The 26165-nt window shown below is 43.3% G+C and overlaps 1 protein-coding gene across 2 annotated transcripts; it reads right to left on the minus strand.

Annotated features, from left to right (window-relative positions):
• Positions 1-1404: 1404 nt before the first annotated feature.
• LOC143297982 (sterile alpha motif domain-containing protein 9-like) lies at positions 1405-26165 on the minus strand. Of its 2 annotated transcripts, none has more exons than XM_076610616.1 (6): positions 26017-26165; positions 16748-17066; positions 15174-15387; positions 14417-14484; positions 7995-12775; positions 1405-6860 (listed from the first exon to the last, which is right to left on the minus strand). In XM_076610616.1, the coding sequence occupies exons 2-6, from the start codon at positions 17046-17048 to the stop codon at positions 6762-6764; spliced, it is 5463 nt and encodes a 1820-aa protein (XP_076466731.1). In that variant the 5' UTR covers positions 17049-17066; positions 26017-26165; the 3' UTR covers positions 1405-6761. The 2 variants fall into 2 exon arrangements, with proteins under 2 accessions (XP_076466731.1, XP_076466732.1); XM_076610617.1 differs by lacking the exon at positions 26017-26165 and adding an exon at positions 25703-26008.

Consider the following 26165-nt stretch of genomic DNA (forward strand, 5'->3'; position numbering starts at 1 on the left):
AGCGTTACTTGTGTACAAAGTGCACAATAACTTGGCACCACAATATCTACATTTGCTTTCCCAAGCCTCATGCCGATACGGCTCGAACAAAGTACATTATACCACGCACCCGCATTGATATGTTCAAAACAAGTTTGACATTTTCAAGTGCACCCCTATGGAACTCACTCCCTGCACACATACAAACGAGCAGTTCTCTGCCTACTTTCAAGTCAGATCTCTATACATATCTTCAATCCTTCCAACCATGAGTGAAAGTTATAGAAGTGACTGTTGGCAGTAACAATAAGAGCAGTTATACTTATTGGATCCGTTGTTATTGTTTCTCCTTGTTCTTGTTCGTTCTTATTCTTATTCTGTCCTATTTTCTTTACATTTAGTTTGTTTTGTTTGCTTGTTTGTATTTCTTTCATTTTCTTCTAATTTGTGTGCATGCATGAATACATTCATTTCATTCCATCATGGTGGTGACAATAGCTGCAGTATAAGTTATAATGGTGATGGTAGTAGTAATTTTAGTATAAATTACAACTGTCTACGTGGATTTGATGATAACAACAATGTGGCTTTAGTCATCAGGTTGTCGATACTGATAACATATTTCTCCCCCCCCCCTCTCTCTCTCTCTCTCTTATCCATCTGTCAATGTGTGTGTGTGTGTGTGTGTGTGTGTGTGTGCGCGCGCGCGTGTGCGTGTGTGTGTGTGTGTGTGTGTTCTTTATCACATTCCTTCAGCAGGTCTGTTTTGTTTTTTCTTCCGTCTTTCTCCCCTTTCCATTAAATATATATATGTGTTATTGTAATTGATGTGGATTAGCAAGGACAGATTGGAAGAATGGGCCATGCCTAAAATCGTAATCCTTGAATAAAAAACGTTTTTGAGTTCTGAGCTCTCTCTCTCTCTCTCTCCCTCTCTGTCTCTCTACCCTCTCTCATGCTCCCCCCCCCCCCCTCTTTCTCCCTGCTCTCCCTCTCCACACTTTCATGAGAATAAATCACAAGGGAACGCCAAACAGATGCCTGTTTGATATGGATACTTATACAGCTTCTGTGCTTGGTCAGAAACCAGTCTCTCATCGCTATACGAACACGTAGTCCTTTGCACAACAGGCTGCCTACCTGGTTAGAACCGACTGCGAGCTGTCTCGAGGCGTTCATCATTCGTTTCCGTTGAGATTCTGTCAGGCTTCAGTCACACACACACACACACACACACACGCACGCACGCACGCACGCACGCACGCACGCACGCACGCACACACACACACACACACACACACACACACACACACATGCAGGCATATTGCATCTTGCAGAGTAGTTTTTTTTCATGTGCAATTGTAAATGAAATGACAGGATTATTGCATACAAACTCAGTCATGCAGGCGAAATGCAACAATGTACTCAGCGGAAAATATCATTTATTTCAGCGTAATCAGTTTTTGAGGTGCACAGCAACATGTTTTGAGGTCCATGGTTGTTGTTTCAGTTGAGTTTCTCAAGGAGGCGTCATAGCGTTCGGACAAATCCATATACGCTACACCACATCTGCTAGGCAGATGCCTGACCAGCAGCATAACCCAATGCGCTTAGTCAAGCCTTGAGTGTAAGCATGTGTTATTTGTGTACCTATCAGAGTGGATTTCGTCTACCGAGACACCACTTTTGTTGCCATGGGTTCTTTTTCAGTGCGCCAGGTGCGTGCTGCACACGGAACCTCGGTTTGTCGTCTCATCCGAATGACGAGACGCTCGGTTTGGTTTTCCAGTCAAACCTGGGAGAAGGGGCGGGAACAGGATTCGAACCCAGGCCCTGACGGACTCTGTTGGCAGATGATTGTCTTAACCATTCCGCCACCTTCCTGGGGTTCATTCATATAGAAAACCATTACAAAAGCGAAATGGACTAAGTGATGCTAAGGTACATACATATAGAAAACCATTACAAAAAATCAAACTGACTTACAGTGATGCTAAGGTCCACACATATAGAAAACCATTACAAAAAATTAAACTGACTTACAGTGATGCTAAGGTCCACACATAAGAAAACCATTACAAAAGTGAAACTGACTTACAGTGATGCTACGGTCCATACATATAGAAAACCATTACAAAAGTGAAACTGACTTACAGTGATGCTAAGATCCACGCATTGAAAACCATTACAAAAAATTAAACTGACTTACAGTGATGCTAAGGTCCACACATATAGAAAACCATTACAAAAAATTAAACTGACTTACAGTGATGCTAAGGTCCACACATATAGAAAACCATTACAAAAATTAAACTGACTTACAGTGATGCTAAGGTCCACACATATAGAAAACCATTATAAAAAATTAAACTGACTTAGTGATGCTAAGGTCCACACATATAGAAAACCATTACAAAAATTAAACTGACTTACAGTGATGCTAAGGTCCACACATACAGATAACTATAACGAAAGTGAAATGGACTTACAGTGATGTTTGGGTCCATAATACACACACGTAGATAAATATAACCAAAACGCAGTAGACTTACAGTGATAACACCAAATGTCAGGAAGTACCAAGTCCCCCACCCACGAGAGTCAGCAGGTAACCTCAATGAACAGCATGGAACATGAGGCTGAACATGAAGATTAGGTCAGTACTAACAGGACGGGATCTTCTTCTTCTTCTTCTTCTTCTGCGTTCGTGGGCTGCAACTCCCACGTTCACTCGTATGTACACGAGTGGGCTTTTAGTGTATGACCGTTTTTACCCCGCCATGTAGGCAGCCCTACTCCGTTTTCGGGGGTGTGCATGCTGGGTATGTTCTTGTTTCCATAACCCACCGAACGCTGACATGGATTACAGGATCTTTAACGTGCGTATTTGATCTTCTGCGTGCGTATACACACGAAGGGGGTTCAGGCACAAGCAGGTCTGCACATATGTTGACCTGGGAGATCGTAAAAATCTCCACCCTTTACCCACCAGGCGCCGTCACCGTGATTCGAACCCGGGACCCTCAGATTGACAGTCCAACGCTTTAACCACTCGGCTATTGCGCCCGTCGACAGGACGGGACAAAAAAGTACTGAAACACATGCGCTTTTTAAAAATAATTCTCTCAGCAATAGATAACCATGCGAGTTTAACCAGCAGAAGTTTAGTTTCAGTCAAAACCCAACCTCTTACCACTAACGAACCAATGCCTCAAGATCAAAACTATCGATGAAAAAATAGTTTAAAGTTAATATAAAGCTTTCAACAAACTCATAGCTCAAGGTTTAAATGAAAGCTCTTGGTGAACTGATACATCAGTTATAACTAAACGTCTGACAAATTCACACTTCAAAATTATTTCTTTAAGATTTATACAAAACTGTTAGCAAATTCGTTCTTTCCGATTAAAACAAAACTATTAATAAACGCAGACTTCAAAGAAAGTTGAAACCATTTGCAAATTCATAAAAAGATGTTACAAGAAAACATTCACAAGCTCACACTTCAAGGTTAAAACAAACGTTTGACAAATTCATTCTTTAAGGTTTTCCCTAAACTATTGACAAATTAATACTTGTAGGTCAAAGCAATACCATTGAACAACTAATACATGTAGACAAAAAAAAACCCATACTATTGACAAACTCATATTTCATCTTCACAAGGAAACAATTGATTAACTCATACTTGAAGGTTAAAACAAAACTATAAGCTTGTAGTTCAAGCAACAACAACAAAACCACAGCCAAACAACTCATGAAATATTAATCTAAGGTCCAAATTCACATTTCGATGTTAAAAGAATTCTTCTGAAAAAATTACAAATAACAAAACATGGTAATAAATTAAAAAACAAGTACTGACAAACATTTCCTCTGTCATTAAATGATTTGATAAAGATGCTTCATAAAGAAAAAAAATGTGGTGGAGGGGAATGAGGTGTGGTGGTGGGAATAAAAACTGTTCAAATACAGCAGCTTGGAGGCCATTGGAATTTTAATTGGGGGGAAGAGCCAATCGTTGTGCCTGATATCACCCAAGTTTCCTCCCTAATGAAATCGTCAAAATGTCGCAACAACAGCAAAGGACTATCTTTCCATCGTGCACTACTGACAGTTACAACTTACAATTAAGACATTTTCCCAATCGAAGCAAGATTGAATTGACAGTCCAACGATTTCCAAAAACTGCCAGTGAAGTGTGATAATGGAATTAGGAAAATAATAAAATTAAATGAAATATCTCGAAAAAGAGGGGAAAATATAGCAACTGAAGTAGCTAAAACATTGTCCTTTGTAATATATAAAAGGGGAACCAAAGGGACCCAAGGGAGATAAGAGGTGTGTACAGCATAAGTCATCAGGTTTGTCAGGCAGATGAACCCAAGTGTAGAAGTAAAACAAGCACTAACAGAGGTGAAGTTATGACAACCCTATATCTAAAGATTACAACAAAACTGTTCTGTTTCAACGAGCCAATATTCGAAGGTAGAAACAGGACAACTAAAAACTAACAATTCAAAGTCAAATCGAAACTAATGACAAAGGAATATTTCTAGGTAAATGAAAGCAAAACCACACAGGAAACAACATTTCAAGGTAAAGAAAACATTTTACAAACTAATATTCGTTTCAATATTAAAACAAATCCACCATCAAGCTGTCATTTTAAGGCCAAACGAGTTTCAATTTCAGTTTCAGTGACTCAAGGAGGCGTCACTGCGTTCGGACAAATCCATATACGCTACACCACATCTGCCAAGCAGATGCCTGACCAGCAGCGTAACCCAACAAGTTTAGTCAGGCCTTGAGAAAAAAAGTAAATAAATAATGGATAAATACGTTAAAAAAAGAACTACCACTACTACTAATAAAAATAATATGTATAAGGCACAAAAACTTGATGAAGTCAACTATAAGCGTTAAAAAAAAACAAAAAAAAACCACGAAACTATCGACAATCTAATGTTTCATGGTTCATACAATATCGCTGAAAAAAAATTATACTTCATAGTTAGAATAAAACGACTTAAAAATTACGTATTTCAAAAGTAGAAACAAAACTGTTAATGAATATCATGTTCCAAAGTTGTAAAAATATTACGGATAAAGTGATACTCCATGCTTAAAACAAGACTATTGATACATTCACAAATCAAGGGTAAAATAAAACTACTGACAAACTCGTACTTCGAGCTTTAAACAAAAGTATTCAACACTCATACCACAAAGTTTAAAATGAAATGTTAGGCAAATTCATATCTCAAAGGTAAATTAAAACTGTTAACAAAATCAAATTTTAAGCTTGTAACAAAACTATTGGCACACATATTCTTCAAGGCTTTAACAAAACTATTGATAGACTAATACTTCAACATCAAAACAAACCTATTTATAAACTCGTATTTCATGCAAACTTAAACAAAAACCTATTTATAAATTCATTGACAAAGTCATGCTTCAAGATTAAAACAAACTTACTGACACACTCATGTTTCAAGGTGAAGACAAACTCACTCACAAAAAGAAAAATTCACACACAAACTCATGTTCAAGACTAAAACATACTTACTGATATTCTCATGCTTCAAGGTTGAAACAAACTTTTGACAAATTCTTGCTTCGAGGTTAAAATGAACTTACTGACTAACTCATGCTTCAAGGGGAAAAAACAAACTTTCAAACGAAATCGGACTTTAATGTAAAAACAAAATTGTTGAGAAACCATACTTTCAAGTTAGATAAAAACTACTGACAAACTCAATCTTCAAGCTCTGAACAAAAGAATTGAAAAACTAACACCACGAAATCTGAAATAAAACGTTTGACAAAGTCATATCTCAAGGCTCAGTTAAAACTACTGACAAACTTGGACTGCAAGGTTGTAACAGAACTAATTACACACTCTTTCTTCAAAGCTAAAACAAAAAAATTGTAAATAAACTCATGCTTCCATGTTAAAACAAAATTATTGGTAAACTCATACTTCAAGCAAGCTTAAAACAAAATAAAACTATTAACACATTTATACCTTAATGCAAATCAAATCTACTGACAAACTCATGATTGGATGTAAAACAAACTTTCCAACTCTTGCTTCAAGGCTAAAACACTTACATCACAAACTCGTGTTTCAAAGTTAAAAAAAAATACTGAAAACTCAAGCTTCAAGGATGAAACAATTTTACCGACAAACTCATGCTTCTACAATAAAACAAACTTACTGACAAACTCACGTTTCAAAGCAAAAAATAAACTTACAAAAAAACTAATGTGCCTTGGTTAAAACAACCTTACCGACATAATCGTACTTAAAGATGAAATCAGAACTATTGCCAGACTCATACTTCAAGCTTGAAAAAAAAACCTTCTGACAAACTCACACTTCAAGCTTAAAACAAACTTGCAAATACATGCTTCCAGCTTAAAACAGACTTACTGACAAGCTGACAAACTCAGACACTGAAACTGAAAAAAAAACTATTGGCAAACACAGGATATACAAGATAAAGCTTGATAACCAGTGTGTCTTTGGCTTTGGACTCCATTTCTCCCACAGTGAAAACAACTGTATCTGAACTGTATGATCTGTCTCTCCATGCTGTGGTAAGCGCTGTGTCAGTCTCCTTGCCTCCCCTGCAGTGGTAAGTGATGTGCCTTGGACCAGAAGCTGACCCTGAACACGCGCGCGCGCGCGCACGCACACACACACACACACACACACACACACACACACACACACACCTCCCCCTCCCACAGCGCTGTCTGCACCCTGTGCTGAGTCAGTCTGGACCCTGCAGCACGGAGGTCCGTTTCTGGAGCATGGTTTCCTTTTCCTTTTCCAGGTCTCTCTTCCTCTGTTCCAGAACCTTCTTTTGTTTCTAGACACAGACACAGATGACAAGGCCGTGGTTTATTTTCCAAGCCATTTCAACACGGTGGTTTCCTGATATCATGGCTAAATACTGCGTTGATACTAATTTCCTGATGTCACAACTGGACACTGTGTCAACACGGACTGACATTAACCACAGTGTGAATGCTTTATCTCCATGCTGTGCCAATGTAAGGTGTCAACATCAATGTTAAATTATGTCTGTTATTGAGACAAGCTGAAACAAAATATTATGTCAATGATAACTAGGATTGTATCTGTACAGCTCGGTTTCAATAATAATACGTCTTAAACATAATGAAACATAATCTGTTTTAATGTCGAAACTTGTGCCCACGCAAACTAACATCAGTAACAATGCACAGTTTTAGTTACGCCATGTGGCTGCCCAGTTATCTATTCATATCCTGTGTAAACAGTTGTGTCTTTCGTGTAAACTGTAAAGTGTCTTGCTCGATTAATTCGTGATATCTTGTGTAAACAGCTGTGTTTTAGAGCACCAAAATTGTCGTGTGTGCCAAAATCACGCATTAGCCTTCAGATAACCATGCATGCGTTCACATATGACATCAGTGCAGCATATATTTATGCCCCCACCCCCACCCCCTTTTAAAACTAGAAAACGTTAATTAAGTCTATTCTCCACAGCCAGTCTACCAACCAGTCACTCGCCAACCAATCAGTTTCAGTTTCTCAAGCAGGTGTCACTGCGTTTGGACAAATCCATGTATACTACACAACATCTGCTAGACAAATGCCTGACCAGCAGCATAAACCAACGCACTTGGTTATGCCTTTTGTGCATGCATATATATCTGTGTACCGATCAGAGTGGATTTCTTCCAGAGAATTTTACAACACTTTTGTTGCCATGGGTTCTTTTTCAGTGCATCAAGTGAGTGCTTCACAAGGGATCTCTTTATATCGTCTTATCCAAAGCAGGCACTCAGTTTGATTGTCCAGTCAAACTTGGGAGAAAGGGCGAGACTGGGAATCGAACCCTGACCCTCGCGGACTCTGTATTGGTAGATGAGCGTCTTAACCCTTCTGCCACCTTCAAGCCAGACTCCGATCAGTTCAGCCAGCCCACAGTAAGATTACAGTATGAAATATAACTGACCTGGTGAGTGCACAGCCTGAGGTCCTTCTCCACCTTTTCCAGCTTCCATTGGCTGTCAAAGTACTTCTTCCAGAACTGCTCCACCGCCTGTTCAGACAGCAGCTTCTGCTGGCTGTTGTCATAGCGCTTGGAGCTGACAGCAGAGAAGTTGACTGGAGTATGTGCAGACTCCAGATTCATCTTGCTGCTGTCTCTGGTCACAGAGTACGCTCTCGGGCCTGACCAGCAAAAGCCCAGCACAAAGCGAACGGACTTCTGCCACAGGGAGTGGTCTTTGATGGGGTAGGAGGTGGGCACGATCAGTTGTGTGGCGCTGCCTTTCTGGGAAATCAATGTGACCGATATCTCACATCCACCATGCTGCAGAGTGCCCTTCAGTCGCTTCAGTCGTTCCAGAGCCACCGTCGTGTCCCAGATACTGTCCCCGATGAGGCGGCGGCTGAATCCTTGAAGTTCGCTGTAGAAGACGATCTCGTCAAAGCCTTCCCCCTGGCCCAGGAAGAACAGGGTGGTACCCTTGCGTCTGTCTGGCTTCTTCCCCTCTTCTTCTCTTTGAGCAGGGTGAACCATTTCAAAGGCTTCTTTCCATTCTTTGATGATGTCTTTGATCTTCATGCAAGGAAACATGCCAAAGCCCTGGTGTCTTCTCCATTCTGTTGGCCAGTTAAACATCACTGCGTACAAATAGGCTTCAAGGTAGGGCAACGCGTCCTGCTTGGATTTGTCATACAGCTGATGTGTCCAGTCCAACACTGTTTCCAGAGTGATTTCCTGGGCACACCTCTTGCCTTTGGACATTCTAGCCACTGTGACATTGAGGATCGTTTTCAAATCAAATGTACTGCAAAACCGAGACTGGACATTTTTCTCTAAAATAGAATGCATTGCCCAAAACTCTTCCACTGCATTTTCATCATTTCTCAGTTCATAAATGGAACTAAGAGAATTTCCACCTTTGCGTTTAACTCTTCTGCGCCGATATTCACATGCCTGTTCCTCGGATAGTCCATGAGGGACCAGGTCGTTGTCTTCCCCAAAGTAGGTGTCCAAGCATTCCTGAAGGTGAACAAACATGCGGCTGTTTCTGATGCTGCTGGCATAGCCAGGGCTGTACTGGTAGCATGAGTCTTCTTTCAGCTGGATCAGCTCATCTTCCAGGCGTCGCATGGGTTTCTCATACTCATGACACAATTTCTTCAACAGTTTTATGCGATCGTCACCAATCTCTTCACGCAGACCATCAGGAATGTACTCGGCATCAATCAGAAATTTGTGCAGCATCTCTCCTTTGTCTATCTTGAAGGCTTTCAGGAAGCGACAACAGTCAAGGAGAGTGACAATGACTCGCAGCTCAGAGAAGAAGCCACAGTTGTTGTAAGCAGTGGTGCAGTCATCGTCACTCAGCCTCTGCTCCCTTCGGAAGATGTCAATGGCCTTGAAGGCTATGTCAATCATTTCCATGGCCTTCTCTTCTTCCAGCTGCTCCTCGCTTTCGAAGCATTCCTTCCATCGTCCAATCAACTGCTCTTTGTACACTTGGCCATAGGTGTCACACAGGTAGGAGTTTCTGGGCTTCATGTCTTGGGCAACCCTTGCAAACTCATCAGCTGCTTTCCAGTTGGAGCAATGTATGTAGATCCGTGCAATCTGTTGGGCAATCATGGGATCATCAAACTTGTCAAAGCCCACCTTCAGCACCTCTGCTGCCTGGTCATAGCCTTCAAAACGGCCAATCTCTAAGATGATGGGGGAGAATTTCGCACGGCCTTTCTTGAAGGGAGCCCTCTTTTTGAGAATATCCTTCATGATCTTGATCAGCTGTGCTTGAACGCCAAACTCATTCCTTCGCAGGAAAATATCTGTGTACAGGAACTCTGTGATGACGTCGCTCACAGTCTGCTCCTCTTGCCGACACATGCTGTTCAGAATCTCTCGGGACAAGTTGTTGCTGATGATTCTTATAGCTTTTATATCTCCTCCCATGCACTGCTTTGGGGTTCTGTTCAGAAGAACGTTCAAGGCAGGACTAAGGGAAGCCTCCCACAGCACATTTCCACTCATGAATCGTTTCTGGCCAAGCCAAGGTTTGTGTCTGGGGCCCTGCTTGGCTGGACACATGATGGGGTTGAAGCAGCTCACGGGGATGGACTGAAAGTCGGGGTCAAAGCTGTTGACGAGAGCCACAAACTTCAGAAGACGCTTTTCGTTGAAGTCCTTGACCTCGGTGACAAACTCTTCCACAGTGCGTTTAATGTAGTCTGGATTGAAGTTCTCCTTGATGATGTTGAAGGAAATCAGCAACCGAGGATGCAGCCCTAACTGTTTCTTCTTGTATCTCTCTTCCAGTGCTTCATACTTGGAGCGGAACCACTGTGCTTCTTCTGGCTGCAGTTCATGACTGAGCCTCATGCCTTCTTCTTTCTTTTTTGGAAATACTGTCATTCTGATGCAGATGACAAGCACGCAGAAAGTCTTTTGTTTTCCTCGACAATCTCTTGCTTCCCTTCTGGCCTTTTCATTTATATAGGAGCAAAGCTGGAACACCTTCTCTTCGTCTTCATTGTCAATGAGAACCAGAGGAGGCTTTGGACTTTCAGGTTCCTCAAAGTTTCGAAGATTTGTAATTTGATCACAAGTCTGTCGAGGATCAGATATCTGTTTGATGACACAGCATCGGAACTCTTCCCTGAGTTCCCAGAGTAGTTGCCTCGCTGTGGTCGTGCCTCCTGCCCCAGGCTGGTGGAACAAAGTGACCACTGCCACTTTCTCATCATCGGGGATTTCACCGTTCAACTTCTCCCGTACACGCTGCAGAAAACTGTCGAACTGTGATCTTCTCAAGACATGGTCTCTGAAGAAAAAATTCCACCAACTGACTTGCTTTCCTCGATAGAAGTCTTCTTCGCTGATTCTTTTTTTCTTCTCCATCTCCTCAATATCTCCTCGCTTTACAAACTCTTGATCAGAGCATTGTGTTATGCTCAGGATTTCTAAATCAGGCAGACCATTTCTGTCCCTCTCCCTCAGAAGGCAAGGGGAACCAGTAGAAGAGGGCAGAGTGCATCCAGTACTGGAGTTCTGGCCACAGATCTTGAGGAAGCTCTGGTTGACGTGGGACCAAGGCATTCCGATGACACAGCGCTCTTCCAGCACCTCCTTTTCCACGTAACTTCTGCGCACGACTTCCGCCAGGAGTTCCTGTGCAATCTTCTCTGATTCTGCTATCAGAATCCACTGGTCAGGGAACTTGACAAAGATCTCCTCCAGGGCTCCCAGCAGCACGTCGTACTGCCGTGACAGGAGAAACACCAGGATTCGAGCTTTGTCAGAGGGGATCTGCTCTCGGTAAAAGCGCACTGCTTCTTTAAACCCTTGGCCACGCTGACTTCTCCATGCAGCTGGCTTCAGTTGCTCCTTTTCCAGTGGCCCATACCCATTGCAGAAAATCCAGGGTCTGAACGAAGATCCTGCAAGGCTTTCCAAAAGTTTCCCCACTGCATCTTTGTGTTCGCTTGTCCTGTTCTCTTGGCTGTCTTTGTCAAAGTTATCAGTGGTCAGAGTTTCATACACCTGCCCCAGCTGATTTTCCAGCACGTTGTAGAGGCAGTCAGAAGATTCTTCAGTCACCCCTGAAGCTGGTGAGTCAAAATCGAAGACACAAAATGGTTCCAAGCTCTTAATGCTGCTGAAGTTCTCCTTCAGGTACTCCGCACTCTTGTCTGCTGGAGGGCTGAGAAATAGAACAGGAAAGATATCCGTCACCTCATAGTCATTCCCGTCAGTCAAAAGATCGTGCAACTTTCTGTGCAAGTCAGGTTTTGGTGCAGGCTGTGTGCGAGTGTCTTTCTCACAGTCTTCTCTCAGTTTAGTCTGTCGCTCCTTGACTTCCATAAACTCCATCAGTTCCTTGTCCGTGACCCTTGTGGGAGCACCGTCAATGTACCGAAACAGTACAGGTGATTTGTCCTTGGTATTCCTGGAGCAGTTGAGAAAAAATGCTTCCTTGAGTACGCTGGTGCTGTGAGGTACCACGTCCACCTCTACTACAAAGAGCTGTGCTGAAGCCAGGCCTTCCCCCACCACAGGAATGTACACAGGGTCTCGGATGCATTGTAGGGCCATCTCCCGTTGGTCCTCAAAGAAAGCTCGGTAAATTTCCTCTGTGATGGCCACCTCACACTGCTGTTTGTCCACCTGAATGCCGACGATTTCTCCAGCTCTACAACTGGGCTCTGCATCATATTTTCCTGCCACACCAAAGTGGATTGTTCCGTTCACTCTCTCATTCATGCATGCCGCGGAGAACTGGACGACCAGCTCAGCCAGCGTACAATGCTGTGTGCTTCCAGCTGCCATGTATTTGTGAACAGGCTGCAGCAGGTATCCAGGTCGGGACTGCTCGTCAGGCAGGATGTGACCTTTCTCATAAACATCCGTGGCCTTGACTCTGCGGTCAAACTGTCGGAATGTTTCCAGTTTCCGTGGAGATCTGGGTCTCCTTTCCTGGACAGAGAGTTCTGGCGGTTTTTGCAACTCTGCGATAGTGGCTTTGATGGAGGCCATGAGACGGATTCTCTGGCCCATCTTGAGGTCTGGGAAGAGCTGTTTCAGGTGCTGTTCAGTCAGAAGGACCAAAGCTTTGCCGTCAATGTCCTCGTCTGCCAGGCGGTCAGCAAGAGACACGTCGCCCTCCTCTGTTTCCAGCTGATGACGGAGCACCCTCACCACCTCACTGCAAGCCACTCTTTCCACTGCCACTGCTGGAGGGGCGCTCTCCTCCTCTGTAACGAAAAGTGCCCAGGGATCACATTGGATAGGGGGTACCATTTACTTGGACAGCTGCAAGGGGTTTTCATTGGTGCCAGCACAGCAAATGTCATGAGTGTATGTGGAGTGAGCTGATAGCAGTGGTCAGGGGAAATCATCTGAAGCCAGTCAGTCTGTATGATACGAGTATCCAGTCAAAATGATTCTGAGGCCAAACTTTTCATTACGTGGACTGTGCCGATCAGATGTGCCGATTTTTTTAAGGATTTTTTTTTCAAAAATCTTTTGTACATGACAAGGGAAATCATAACAGAATGAGCATCCCCTTAACTGAAAGTGGGTGAAAAAGGGATTAGCTGTCTTGCGCTGGTATGGGGGAAATGTTTGTATTTGCCTTAATAAAAGTGTATAACATCGTTTCTTTTTAGTCAATGGAAGTACAAATGGTAGTGGTTCTTTCGGGCTGCTTCGTATGGATAACCTTGCCACGTGTATGTGATGATCATACATAAATCTTTATTGAAATTGCCAGTATTAATTATAGAACACAGAGCAAAGAAGACCACAAAAGCACACAGAGCAGAGAAGACCAGTGAATCACACAGAGCAGAGAAGACCAGTGAATCACACACAGCAGAGAAAACCAGTGAAGCACCAAATCAGTGAAGCCTACAGAGCAATGAGACTTACAGAAAATTGAAGCCTCTGTATCTGAGAAGAATACAGAGCAGTGAAGATTACAAAGCAGTGAAGACACACAGAGAGTGAACAGTGCAGTGAAGCCTACATAGCAGAAACCAGAGAAGCCTTCAGAGCAGACAGAAAGCCTTCAGAGCAGACAGAAAGCCTTCAAAGCAGACAAGTGCAGTGAAGCCTACAGAGCAGACAGAAAGCCTACAGAACATACAAATGCAGTGAAGCCTGCTGAGCAGACAGAAAGCCTACAGAGCAGACAAAAAGCCTACAGAGCAGACAGAAAGCCTACAGAGCAGACAAAAAGCCTACAGAGCAGACAGAAAGCCTACATAGCATACAAATGCAGTGAAGCCTGCTGAGCAGACAACAAAGCCTACAGAGCAGAAAGCCCTCAGAGCAGACAGAAAGCCTACAGAGCAGACAAGCACAGTGAAGCCTGCTGAGCAGACAGAAAGCCTACACAGCAGACAAGCACAGTGAAGCCTACACAGCAGACAGAAAGCCTACACAGCAGACAGAAAGCCTACACAGCAGACAAGCACAGTGAAGCCTACACAGCAGACAGAAAGCCTACAGAGCAGACAGAAAGCCTACAGAGCAGACAGAAAGCCTACACAGCAGACAGAAAGCCTACACAGCAGACAAGCACAGTGAAGCCTACACAGCAGACAGAAAGCCTACACAGCAGACAGAAAGCCTACACAGCAGACAAGCACAGTGAAGCCTACACAGCAGACAGAAAGCCTACACAGCAGACAGAAAGCCTACACAGCAGACAAGCACAGTGAAGCCTACAGAGCAGACAACAAAGCCTACAGAGCAGACAGAAAGCCTACACAGCAGACAGAAAGCCTACAGAGCAGACAAGCACAGTGAAGCCTTCAGAGCAGACAAATGTAGTGAAGTGCAGAAACAAAGCAGTGATGCTACAGCATTCCACACTGGCAGTTCTTTCTTACCATCATCATGGCTGCTCTCTGCAGACTGAAGAAATTCTGGCTTGATACAGCAGTTCTCAACAGCAACACTGTTCTTGTCAAGGGAAAGGTCTTCCTGTAGTGTGACCTGCAAGCTACTGGTGGTCCACATATTGTAAAAATCATACTGTGACAGCTTTGACTTTAACAACATCAACAACATTTTGTCTTTGTATTTGTATTTGTATTTCTTTTTATCACAACAGATTTCTCTGTGTGAAATTCGGCCTGCTCTCCCCAGGGAGAGGCCGTCGCTACACTACAGCGCCACCCATTTTTTTGGTATTTTTTCCTGCGTGCAGTTTTGTTTGTTTTTCCTATCAAAGTGGATTTTTCTACAGAATTTTGCCAGGAACAACCCTTTTGTTGCCGTGGACCTCGGTCTATCGTCTCATCCGAATGACTAGCGTCCAGACCACCACTCAAGGTCTAGTGGAGGGGGAGAAAATATCGGCGGCTGAGCCATGATTCGAACCAGCGCGCTCAGATTCTCTCGCTTCCTAGGCGGACGCGTTACCTCTAGGCTATCACTCCGCTATTACACCCCCAACCATGCGAAGATGATTTCAGCACAGGAACACTCACCTTATAATCAATTCCATAAATATGTAACCATGAAAAATTTCTCCAGTCACAAAATGAAACACACACACACACACACACACACACACACACACACACACGCACGCACGCACGCACGCACACACACACACACACTACACCAAAGAATGAAGGATACACATTTTTCCTTTTGTTTTTACGGAGCTTTGTGAAGGGAAAGACGGTTCTGAGAAGGCTGAAGACATCTGCAGAGCGGAACTGAACGTAGTGCTGCCTGCGCTTCAGCTGAAGGTGGAGCATGGCGAAGAGGTCCTGTACGAAGCACTCCTTGCCTTTGTGCTCCACCAGGCAATCCCTCAACACTCCCTCCAGAATGCCGTCTTGATCTGCACCTGAAAGACAGTCCCCAGTCACTGCACATGTAAGACAGTCCTCAGTCACTGCACCTGTAAGACAGTCACTGCACCTGTAAGACAGCCCCCAGTCACTACACCTGTAAGACAGTCACTGCACCTGTAAGACAGTCCTCAGTCACTGCACCTGTAAGACAGTCAATAAACCTGTAAGACAGCCACTGCACCTGTAAGACAGTCACTGCACCTGTAAGACAGTCCTCAGTCGCTGCACCTGTAAGACAGCCCCAAGTCACTACACCTGTAAGACAGCCCCCAGTCACTACACCTGTAAGACAGTCACTGCACCTGTAAGACAGTCACTGCACCTGTAAGACAGTCCTCAGTCTCTGCACCTGTGAGACAGTCCTCAGTCACTGCACCTGTAGGACGGTCACTGCATCTGCAAGACAGCCACTGTATATAATACCCTAAAAAGAAAAAAAACTTCTTATCTTGAAAAAAAAAAGATGATACAGAATTTTTCTTTTTCAAATGTGACATGGATGATGCAAAAAAAAATGGTTTACCTGAAACGTGACACAGCAAAACAAGGGAACAATGGAACGGGTAGGTGAGTTTGGACAAGCACAGGAACGGGATGTAGAGCGGGGTGGTGGTTGTGGCAGAAAGGTGACTTTGGACAAAAGGAACGTGGGCATGGGAAGGCGAATTGGGACAAAGGACAGGAACGAGGACATGTGGGGCTAGGGAGGTGAATTGGGACAAGAACAGGAACACGAGAGGTGAATTGGGACAAGGACAGGAACAGGATAATGAGGGGGTGAACTGGGACAAGGGCATGAACAGAATAATGAGGGGGTGAATTGGGACAAGGGCATGAACAGAATAATGAGGGGGTGAATTGGGACAAGGGCAGGAACAGGATAATGAAGGGGTGAATTGGGACAAGGGCAGCAACCAGGTGCAGGGAGATTAACCTGGGACATGACGATGAACTGGGACATGGACAGGACCAGGGAAACAGGGAGATAACAAGGACAGGAACAGAGAGTGATCTGGGACAGACAGGAACAGAGAGTGATCTGGGACAGACAGGAACAGGGGGTGATCTGGGACAGACAGGAACAGAGAGTGATCTGGGACAAGGACAGGAACAGAGGGTGATCTGGGACAGACAGGAACAGGGGGTGATCTGGGACAAACAGGAACAGAGAGTGATCTGGGACAAGGACAGGAACAGAGAGTGATCTGGGACAGACAGGAACAGGGGGTGATCTGGGACAGACAGGAACAGGGGAGGTAAGCTGGGACAAGGGCAGCAACAGGGGGACAGACAAACTTAGAACTGTGAAAACCAGGAAGCGAGGGTAGCGATTATAACTGTGGCCCGGCCTACCTTGCTGCAGGACGTCATCTGGCACTGGCGTGTCCTGCAGCCGCTGAGAGAGCGTGGACTGACCCACAGCTCGCAACACCTTCAGGAAGATGCCGTACACCTTGTCGTCATCCTTGCACATCAGTATTCTCAGCAGTTTCAGGGCTTTGTCTGGGCGACTCTTTTCCCCCATGATGCGCTCTCGGTCGCAGATGTTAAGGATTCCTTCCTGGAAGCAGTGCTGTGTCACCTCCTCGGCCTCCAGGTTCTCCTCCAGGTGGGTCCAGTTCTTACGGACCCGGTGCTGGTCCTCCGGCCTCATGGTAACGCCTCACTGCTCCTGCCAGCATCACATACCGCAAGTCTGCTACCGGTCTTCCTCTAATCCTGTCAACGTCACCTGGTCAGTCATCTGTCTTCCTCTGATCCTGTCAACGTCATGAAGTCAGTCATCTGTCTTCCTCCGATCCTGTCAACGTCATGAAGTTAGTCATCTGTCTTCCTCTGATCCTGTCAACGTCATGAAGTCAGTCATCTGTCTTCCTCCGATCCTGTCAACGTCACCTGGTCAGTCATCTGTCTTCCTCTGATCCTGTCAACGTCACGTGGTCAGTCATCTGTCTTCCTCTGATCCTGTCAACGTCACCTGGTCAGTCACCTGTCTTCCTCTGATCCTGTCAACGTCAACTGGTCAGTCATCTGTCCTCCTCTGATCCTGTCAACGTCCATGAAGTCTGCCTTTCCTCCGATCCTGTCAACGTCACCTGGTCAGTCATCTGTCTTCCTCTGATCCTGTCAACGTCACGTGGTCAGTCATCTGTCTTCCTCTGATTCTGTCAACGTCATGAAGTCAGTCATCTGTCCTCCTCTGATCCTGTCAACGTCATGAAGTTAGTCATCTGTCTTCCTCTGATCCTGTCAACGTCATGAAGTCAGTCATCTGTCTTCCTCTGATCCTGTCAACGTCACGTGGTCAGTCATCTGTCCTCCTCTGATCCTGTCAACGTCATGAAGTCAGTCATCTGTCCTCCTCTGATCCTGTCAACGTCACCTGGTCAGTCACCTGTCTTCCTCTGATCCTGTCAACGTCAACTGGTCAGTCATCTGTCCTCCTCTGATCCTGTCAACGTCCATGAAGTCTGCCACCTGTCTTCCTCTGATCCTGTCAACGTCACCTGGTCAGTCACCTGTCTTCCTCTGATCCTGTCAACGTCCATGAAGTCTGCCACCTGTCTTCCTCTGATCCTGTCAACGTCACCTGGTCAGTCATCTGTCTTCCTCTGATCCTGTCAACGTCACCTTGTATGTCATCTGTCTTCCTCTGATTCTGTCAACGTCATGAAGTCAGCCACCTGTCTTCCTCTGATTCTGTCAACGTCATGAAGTCAGTCATCTGTCCTCCTCTGATCCTGTCAACGTCATGAAGTTAGTCATCTGTCTTCCTCTGATCCTGTCAACGTCATGAAGTCAGTCATCTGTCTTCCTCTGATCCTGTCAACGTCACGTGGTCAGTCATCTGTCCTCCTCTGATCCTGTCAACGTCATGAAGTCAGTCATCTGTCCTCCTCTGATCCTGTCAACGTCACCTGGTCAGTCACCTGTCTTCCTCTGATCCTGTCAACGTCAACTGGTCAGTCACCTGTCTTCCTCTGATCCTGTCAACGTCCATGAAGTCTGCCACCTGTCTTCCTCTGATCCTGTCAACGTCACCTGGTCAGTCATCTGTCTTTCTCTGATCCTGTCAACGTCACCTGGTCAGTCATCTGTCTTCCTCTGATCCTGTCAAAGTCACGTAGTCAGCCATCTGTCTTCCTCTGTTCCTGTCAAGTCACCTGGTCAGTCGCCTGCCTTCCTATGCTAATTCTCTCACACTCTCAAAGTACAGCTATAGTTCTGATCATTTGTATCATACTTCTTCAGTGCAACGATCAGCTGCACAACCATCTGAGAGAAAAACATGGCCAAAGTATGCAACACGAAGATGTGGGGAATACAATATAGCAGTCACTTGTATTCAACTCTCTCGTAAGAGGATGGTGTGCTGAGACTCAGACTCATATGGACGGGCGCAATAGCCGAATGGTTAAAGCGTTGGACTGTCAATCTGAGGGTCCCGGTTTCGAACCACGGTGACGGCGGCTGGTGGGTAAAGGGTGGAGATTTTTACGATCTCCCAGGTCAACATATGTGCAGACCTGCTAGTGCCTGAACCCCCTTCGTGTGTATATGCAAGCAGAAGATCAAATACGCACGTTAAAGATCCTGTAATCCATGTCAGCGTTCGGTGGGTTATGGAAACAAGAACATACCCAGCATGCACACCCCCGAAAACGGAGTATGGCTGCCTACATGGTGGGGTAAAAACGGTCATACACGTAAAAACCCACTCGTGTGCATACGAGTGAACACAGAAGAAGAAGACTCATATGAATTCTGATATATAAGCTGCATTTTGCTCATGCAATGCCAAGACAGAGGCAAGGGACACATAAGACGGACAAACAGATATCTGATAATGTATTCTGGGCATGAAACAACAAATTATCAACAACAAAACAAATCAACAAAAACATCGAATTGAGCATGAACTCACGGCACACCACTTAAGCAATACTTCTTTCCAACGAGGGGTAGTGAAATACTCCTGAAAAACATCAAACTCAGCTTTTAATTTCTTTTTATTTTGGGGGTAAACTTTAGCTATGTCTTTTGATATGTTTGAATTAAATTAAACTGACACTGGCGCCTGGGTCTCTCTGGAAAACTATGGTTTCGTCGTTAATGATAATCTCTGCTCTGATTACCTACTCCTTCCACTCCTTTCCCACACATAGGAGATGTTCCTGTTCTGACTATGATACATCTAGAGTGTGGAGATGCCTTTTGCTCTTCTTCTGACATTCGGCAGCAAAGTGATTTCTTTACTTTTCGCAGAGTTTGCAGGTTCTGCTTCAGGCATGACACTCTTCTTTCTTCATGTGTCTTGGTGACACAGGGTGTCTTTATAATGTGTCTGGTTAACACAACTTGCAGGGTGTCTTCTTCATGGTGTGTCTTGGTGACACAACTTGTAGGGTGTCTTCATGGTGTGTCTTGGTGACACAACTTGCAGGGTGTCTTCATCATGGAGTGTCTTGGTGACACAACTTGCAGGGTGTCTTCATCATGGAGTGTCTTGGTGACACAACTTGCAGGGTGTCTTCATCATGGTGTGTCTTGGTGACACAACTTGCAGGGTGTCTTCATCATGGAGTGTCTTGGTGACACAACTTGCAGGGTGTCTTCATCATGGAGTGTCTTGGTGACACAACTTGCAGGGTGTCTTCATCATGGAGTGTCTTGGTGACACAACTTGCAGGGTGTCTTCATCATGGAGTGTCTTCGTGACACAACTTGCAGGGTGTCTTCATCATGGAGTGTCTTCGTGACACAACTTGCAGGATGTCTTCTTGGTGTGTCTTCGTGACACAACTTGCAGGGTGTCTTCATCATGGAGTGTCTTCGTGACACAACTTGTAGGGTGTCTTCATGGAGTGTCTTCGTGACACAACTTGCAGGGTGTCTTCTTGGTGTGGAAATACAATTGTTAAACAAAATGAACAAGTAAATACATTAAGATATAATAAAGTTAAAGATGTGAAGGATACTGAGACCAGTGAGACACAGAACTAGATGAAGAGAGACAAACAGACAGTGAGACAGACGGGGGGAGAGACACACAGAGAAGAACGGGGACAGAGCCAGAAAGGAGCGTGTCGATTCAGGGGACGCAATCACGGTCAACCAAGGAATTATCAAGCACAATGTGTTTACCTCCCTTAGATAGTATCCACTGTAATATTCCCCCTTATCGGAAAGAGAGACAGAGACTGACACAGCGATTCACAGAAAGGGAGATAGAGACGATTGAGAGAGACTGACAGAGATTTGCATGAGACAAACACACAGAGACTTAGGCAAAATAAGAGACAGACTGACAAAGTTTTTTCTCATCCACATTCTGAATTTTAGTCCTGGAATTAAAAATAAAGATGCTGAAGACCAAGTTCGACACAAATACCAATGTCAAAGTCTGCATAGCTTAAACAATCATTCACTTACAGAGAGAGAAATAAAGACGGACAGACAGACAGTTAGACACTGACAGAGAAGGGGGAAAGAAAGAGAGACTAGAGTGAGAGGGTGGCAGAAGAAAGTGCGAAGAAGAAGATGATGATGAAGAGAGAGAGACAGACAAACAGACAGACAGACCTTTAGAAGATTATTCAAGCACATGATTCTCATTTATTGTGTGTTTTCTTTTTCTGTGTGAGCTAGAACCATTGCTCCTAGAATGAGATAAGACGAATGAATAAGAGAGAGAGAGGGAGGGGGGGGGGGAGAGGGAGACCATCACACAAAATGTATGCAGCATACATAAGTTGGCTGGTCATCAATTACAGATACTAACAGACAGTGAGACAGATGAGATATTGCTTACTTTCAGTTTACATGTCCAGTTACTTTTGGTTTACATGCTGGCTTTCCATCAGTTTACACATCAGCTTACTTTCAGTTTACAGGTTGGCTTGCTGGCAGTACTCTGGCGCAGTTTAGAGAACTGGCATAATGTGAAGCTAAACACAGACACTGACACTAACAGGCAAAACACTTCATTGTTTGTTCTGATTGACAATTAATAGTCTGCTTTGTTGCTAGCTTTCTTCCAGTTAGCAGCCAACTTCAGATCTCAGTGGTTACTTTTCCACCTGGCCAGTCACTGTCTAGAGCCTGTTCTCTCTCTCTTGCTGTGTCACACACTGTGAGAGTGTGTGTGTGCGTTGTCCCAGAGGCAAAAATCTCACTACATATCGCTGGAAGTACTGTGTGTAAAATGTGTTGATGATATGTAAATTGTCCAACACATTACTTGTGTTAATATGAGTATGCTGATGTTGCCTTACTTTGGTTTATTTGGTTCAGTTATTGCTTTGACATGTAGTCACAGCTCGGCTATGATTGATGTTGAAAATCGCCATGTCGTCATATGCTTGGAGCTGTATTCCATTTAATTATTCTTAACGTCATAATCAATTAACTCTCTGGACACTGATAGTTCTTTTTCATTTGCTGTCACTGATGAAGGTTAGGTTACTTATCCTGCTTTGGCGGAGATTTAAATGTTGAACAAAAGCTTTGTGTTGTGCACTGACTTGCTATCCGGTCTCTCAGTTTGCCAGTATTATATCAAAGTCACTGATTCTATCTTGTTTATTATCCATGTATTATTTCACATGCTGATATCATTTGTACTGCTACAGTGTGCTCAGTCAGTACTCTAAGATGTGTGTAGTATTTTGTTGTGGTGATTACAAGATAGTGTTGGATTAATATCAGTTATTGGTTAAAACCATCTGATATGTATCAGTCTGTTGATTGTAATTTAGTTATCATGCTCTCTCCTACATGGCTTACTCCAGTATAGTGCAAAATGATAAACTAATTCCTTTAGGTCACTTTAACAAAGTATAAGCTTTACCTAATCTATACTGTCAGTGTACTTTCACTAAATCAGCATAGCTTCAATCACTTTAACTGCACCATTTAAATGTATTAGAAATGTCATTTGATGTCAGTGTTTGGTCTTCACACATATGCATTATCTTGTGTTGTTGCTTATCCCAAACCGAGTGGTAGTCTTTCTACATAATATATATACATGTGCTTTACTATTCACTTATTCTGACATGTTGTTCTTAATTATGTTTGTTTGTTATCAGTGTACTGTTTTCTCTATTCTCTTTGTTTTCTCTTTGTCTTCTCTTTTATCTTCTCATAAATATTGTAAATAAAACAAAGAAAACCTTTTTGTTACTGGCCTCTACATGTTCCTGGCCTGCGCAGGGATTCTTTTCTATCCTTTAATTCAGTAAATCATTAGTGATTCTTTTGTACCATAGCCTTCTTTAATAAACCACTCGGGACCTCAGCTATATACTCATAGGGCAGGGACTGGATACCAAAAACAACAACACATAATGGCTGATCTATTTATCTAGTTATCCTCGAAAATGAAGAATTAGCCTTGCCATACCTGTGTTGTTGATGTCACAGTGTAGCAAAAAACCCAAACACTACAAAAACCAGTACACAAACAACTAGTGCACAAAATAAACACAAACACTACCAGTATACAACCAGTACACACACAAAAACAAACACTACATAAACAAACACCACACAACCAGTACACAAACAACCACACAAATACTACACAACCAGTACACAAACAACCACACAAATATTACACAAATACTACACAACCAGTACACAAAAAATACTATACAAACAGTACATAAACAAACACTACATGAACAAACACTACACAACCAGTACACAAACAACCAGCACACAAACACTGCACAAACACTACACAACCAGCACACAAACAAATACTACACAAACACTACACACACAAACACTACACAACCAGTACACAAACACTACACAACCAGTACACAAACAAATACTATACAAACAGTACACACACAAACACTGCACATACAAACACGACACAACTAGTACACAAACAACCAGCACACAAATACAACACAAACACTATACAAACAATCAGTACACAAACACTACACAAACAACTAGTACAGTTTCAGTTTCAGTTTTTCAGGGAGGTATCACAGCGATTGGACAAATCACTACACCACACCCTCTACACTGATGCCTGACCATAAACATATCCCAAAACCAGTAAATAAACAACCAGTATACAAGCAGTACATAAACAGAACACAAACAACCATACATATAAACAACCAGTACATAAACAGAACACAAACAACCAGTACATAAACCAGCAGTACACAAACAACCAGTCCATAAACCGCCACAAACAACCAGTACATAAACCGGCAGCACACAGCAAAAGCACACAAACATCCACAACAAACATCCAGCACACAGCAATCAGTACACAAACACCCAGCACACAACAATCAGTACACAAACTCCCAGCACACAGCAAACATCCAGCACACAGCAATCAGTACACAAACATCCAGCACACAGCAATCAGTACACAAACATCCAGCACACAAGCAATCAGTACACAAACATCCAGCACACAGCAATCAGTACACAAACATCCAGCACACAGCAATCAGTACACAAACATCCAGCACACAGCAGACAGTACACAAACATCCAGTACACAGCAATCAGTACACAAACATCCAGCACACAGCAATCAGTACACAAACATCCAGCACACAGCAATCAGTACACAAACATCCAGTACACAGCAATCAGTACACAAACATCTAGCACACAAGCAGACAGTACACAAACATCCAGCACACAGCAATCAGTACACAAACATCCAGCACACAGCAAACAGTACACAAACATCCAGTACACAGCAAACAGTACACAAACATCCAGCACACAGCAATCAGTACACAAACATCCAGCACACAGCAATCAGTACACAAACATCCAGCACACAGCAATCAGTACACAACACAAACATCCAGCACACAGCAATCAGTACACAAACATCCAGTACACAAACATCCAGCACACAGCAATCAGTACACAACACAAACATCCAGCACACAGTAAACAGTACACAAACATCCAGCACACAGCAAACATCCAGTACACAGCAATCAGTACACGAACATCCAGCACACAGCAATCAGTACACAAACATCCAGCACACAAGCAGACAATACACAAACATCCAGCACGTCCAGTACTTTTCACAATATATATATAAATGACCTTCCTGATTGTATACAAAGTATGTATAAACTTTTTGCAGATGACATTAAAATTAGTTTTTATGGTGATGCACACAACAATCTCACATTACAAACTGCTTGATATAAACTACAAGAATGGTCTGACAAATGGAACCTTTATTTTAATGTTTCAAAGTGTAAAGTAATGCACATGGGGGGGGGGGGGATCCAAATAACAATTACCATATGAAAATAGAAAACACAACACAGAATATCAAGAAATACCATAGTGAGAAAGACATAGGAATAATGTTTGACAATAAACTGTCCTTTGATACACATATTGATAATATTATGAATAAAGCCAATCATATGATTGGTGTAATTAAGAAAACCTTCAATTACTTAGATAAAGATATATTTCTCAATCAAAATAAAGCATTAGTTAGATCACATGTAGAATATGGTAATATTGTGTGGCACCCATACCTTAAGAGACAATCTATAACAATGAAAAGGGTCCAACTGAAGAAGGGCAACAAAATTATTAAAAGAATGCAAGAATATGAGTTATCAACAAAGACTTACATACTTAAATCTACACTCACTAAACGGTAGAAGATTAAGAGGAGGTTGACTGAAACTTTTAAGAAAATAAATAACATAAATGATGTAGATGCTGGGCATATCCGTAGAATGTCAGATTATGATAGCACAAGAAACCCAGTAAAGAAAATTTGTTTAGAACACTGCAATACCAACCTTAGAAAAAATAAATTCTTTGGCTAACCGAATTGCACAAACATGGAATGCACTATCAACCGAAGTTAAACTTGCATAAAATACTAACACGTTCAAAAATCTCCTTGACACCAATACCATCTTAAAGGATGATTTTTTTAATTCTTTTTTATTATCAAGTATGAAAAGAAAGTTTTTTGCTGAAGTGTACTTGTGTACCCTGCCCAACAACAACAAACAAAAGATGAAAAATAAATAAATTAAATTAAAATGGAAGAAGCGAAGATGACGATTCGATGGGGACATAAAAAAAGGCCGAGAGGTCTAGGCAGATGACTTGCCAGTCCCTATACTACTACTACTACTACTACTACTACTACTACTAACAGAGCAGGATCTACAGTGAAATATATGATGACAAGGTGCTGAGGCCCTAGTACGACCCCAGCTTGAAAATGCCTGCCAGATCTGGAATCCGTACCGAGTAAACAACACAGACCTTGAGAAAGTCCAAAGAAGGACCGCCCACTGGGTGGTAAATCGCTACCGTCAAACGTCCAGCGTGGAAGAAATGCTACGTCAGCTAAGTTGGGCACCACAAGAAGAACGGCGAAAGAGACCCCGCCTGATGACGATGCACAAGTTCCGCCATGGTGACATAATCATCAACACCGCGCGAGCACCAACTTTTCAGAAGCCCAAGCACAACACCAGGCACTCCCACGATCAACAGTGCACCACGGAAACCTGGTTCCTCATCACGTTGACAAGCACAAAAAGAGGACTTCAGCACCACAGGCATCACTCTCTCACCTCAAAGACCAAACTGGGGGGATCAATCAGTACAGCTGGCCATCCGATGCTGAACGAAAGTTCCACCGCAAAACAATCACTGCCTACTTTCTTGCAGTAAGAACGGGGGAAGATTTTCCTGGAAGGGGCATTTCCCTTTTCCAGAACGA

Source organism: Babylonia areolata, chromosome 23, assembly GCF_041734735.1.
Source record: "Babylonia areolata isolate BAREFJ2019XMU chromosome 23, ASM4173473v1, whole genome shotgun sequence".
Classification (NCBI taxonomy): Eukaryota; Metazoa; Mollusca; class Gastropoda; order Neogastropoda; family Buccinidae; genus Babylonia; species Babylonia areolata.

Excerpts from the sequence above, each read along its gene's own strand:
- LOC143297982 (XM_076610616.1), bottom strand. The coding sequence starts at position 17,048 with ATGAGGCCGGAGGACCAGCACCGGGTCCGTAAGAACTGGACCCACCTG. Across the intron at positions 12,776-14,416 it reads AGAGAGCAGCCATGATGATG|AGGAGGAGAGCGCCCCTCCA; the intron begins GTAAGAAAGAAC and ends TTTTCGTTACAG. Across the intron at positions 6,861-7,994 it reads TCAGGCTGTGCACTCACCAG|AAACAAAAGAAGGTTCTGGA; the intron begins GTCAGTTATATT and ends GTCTGTGTCTAG.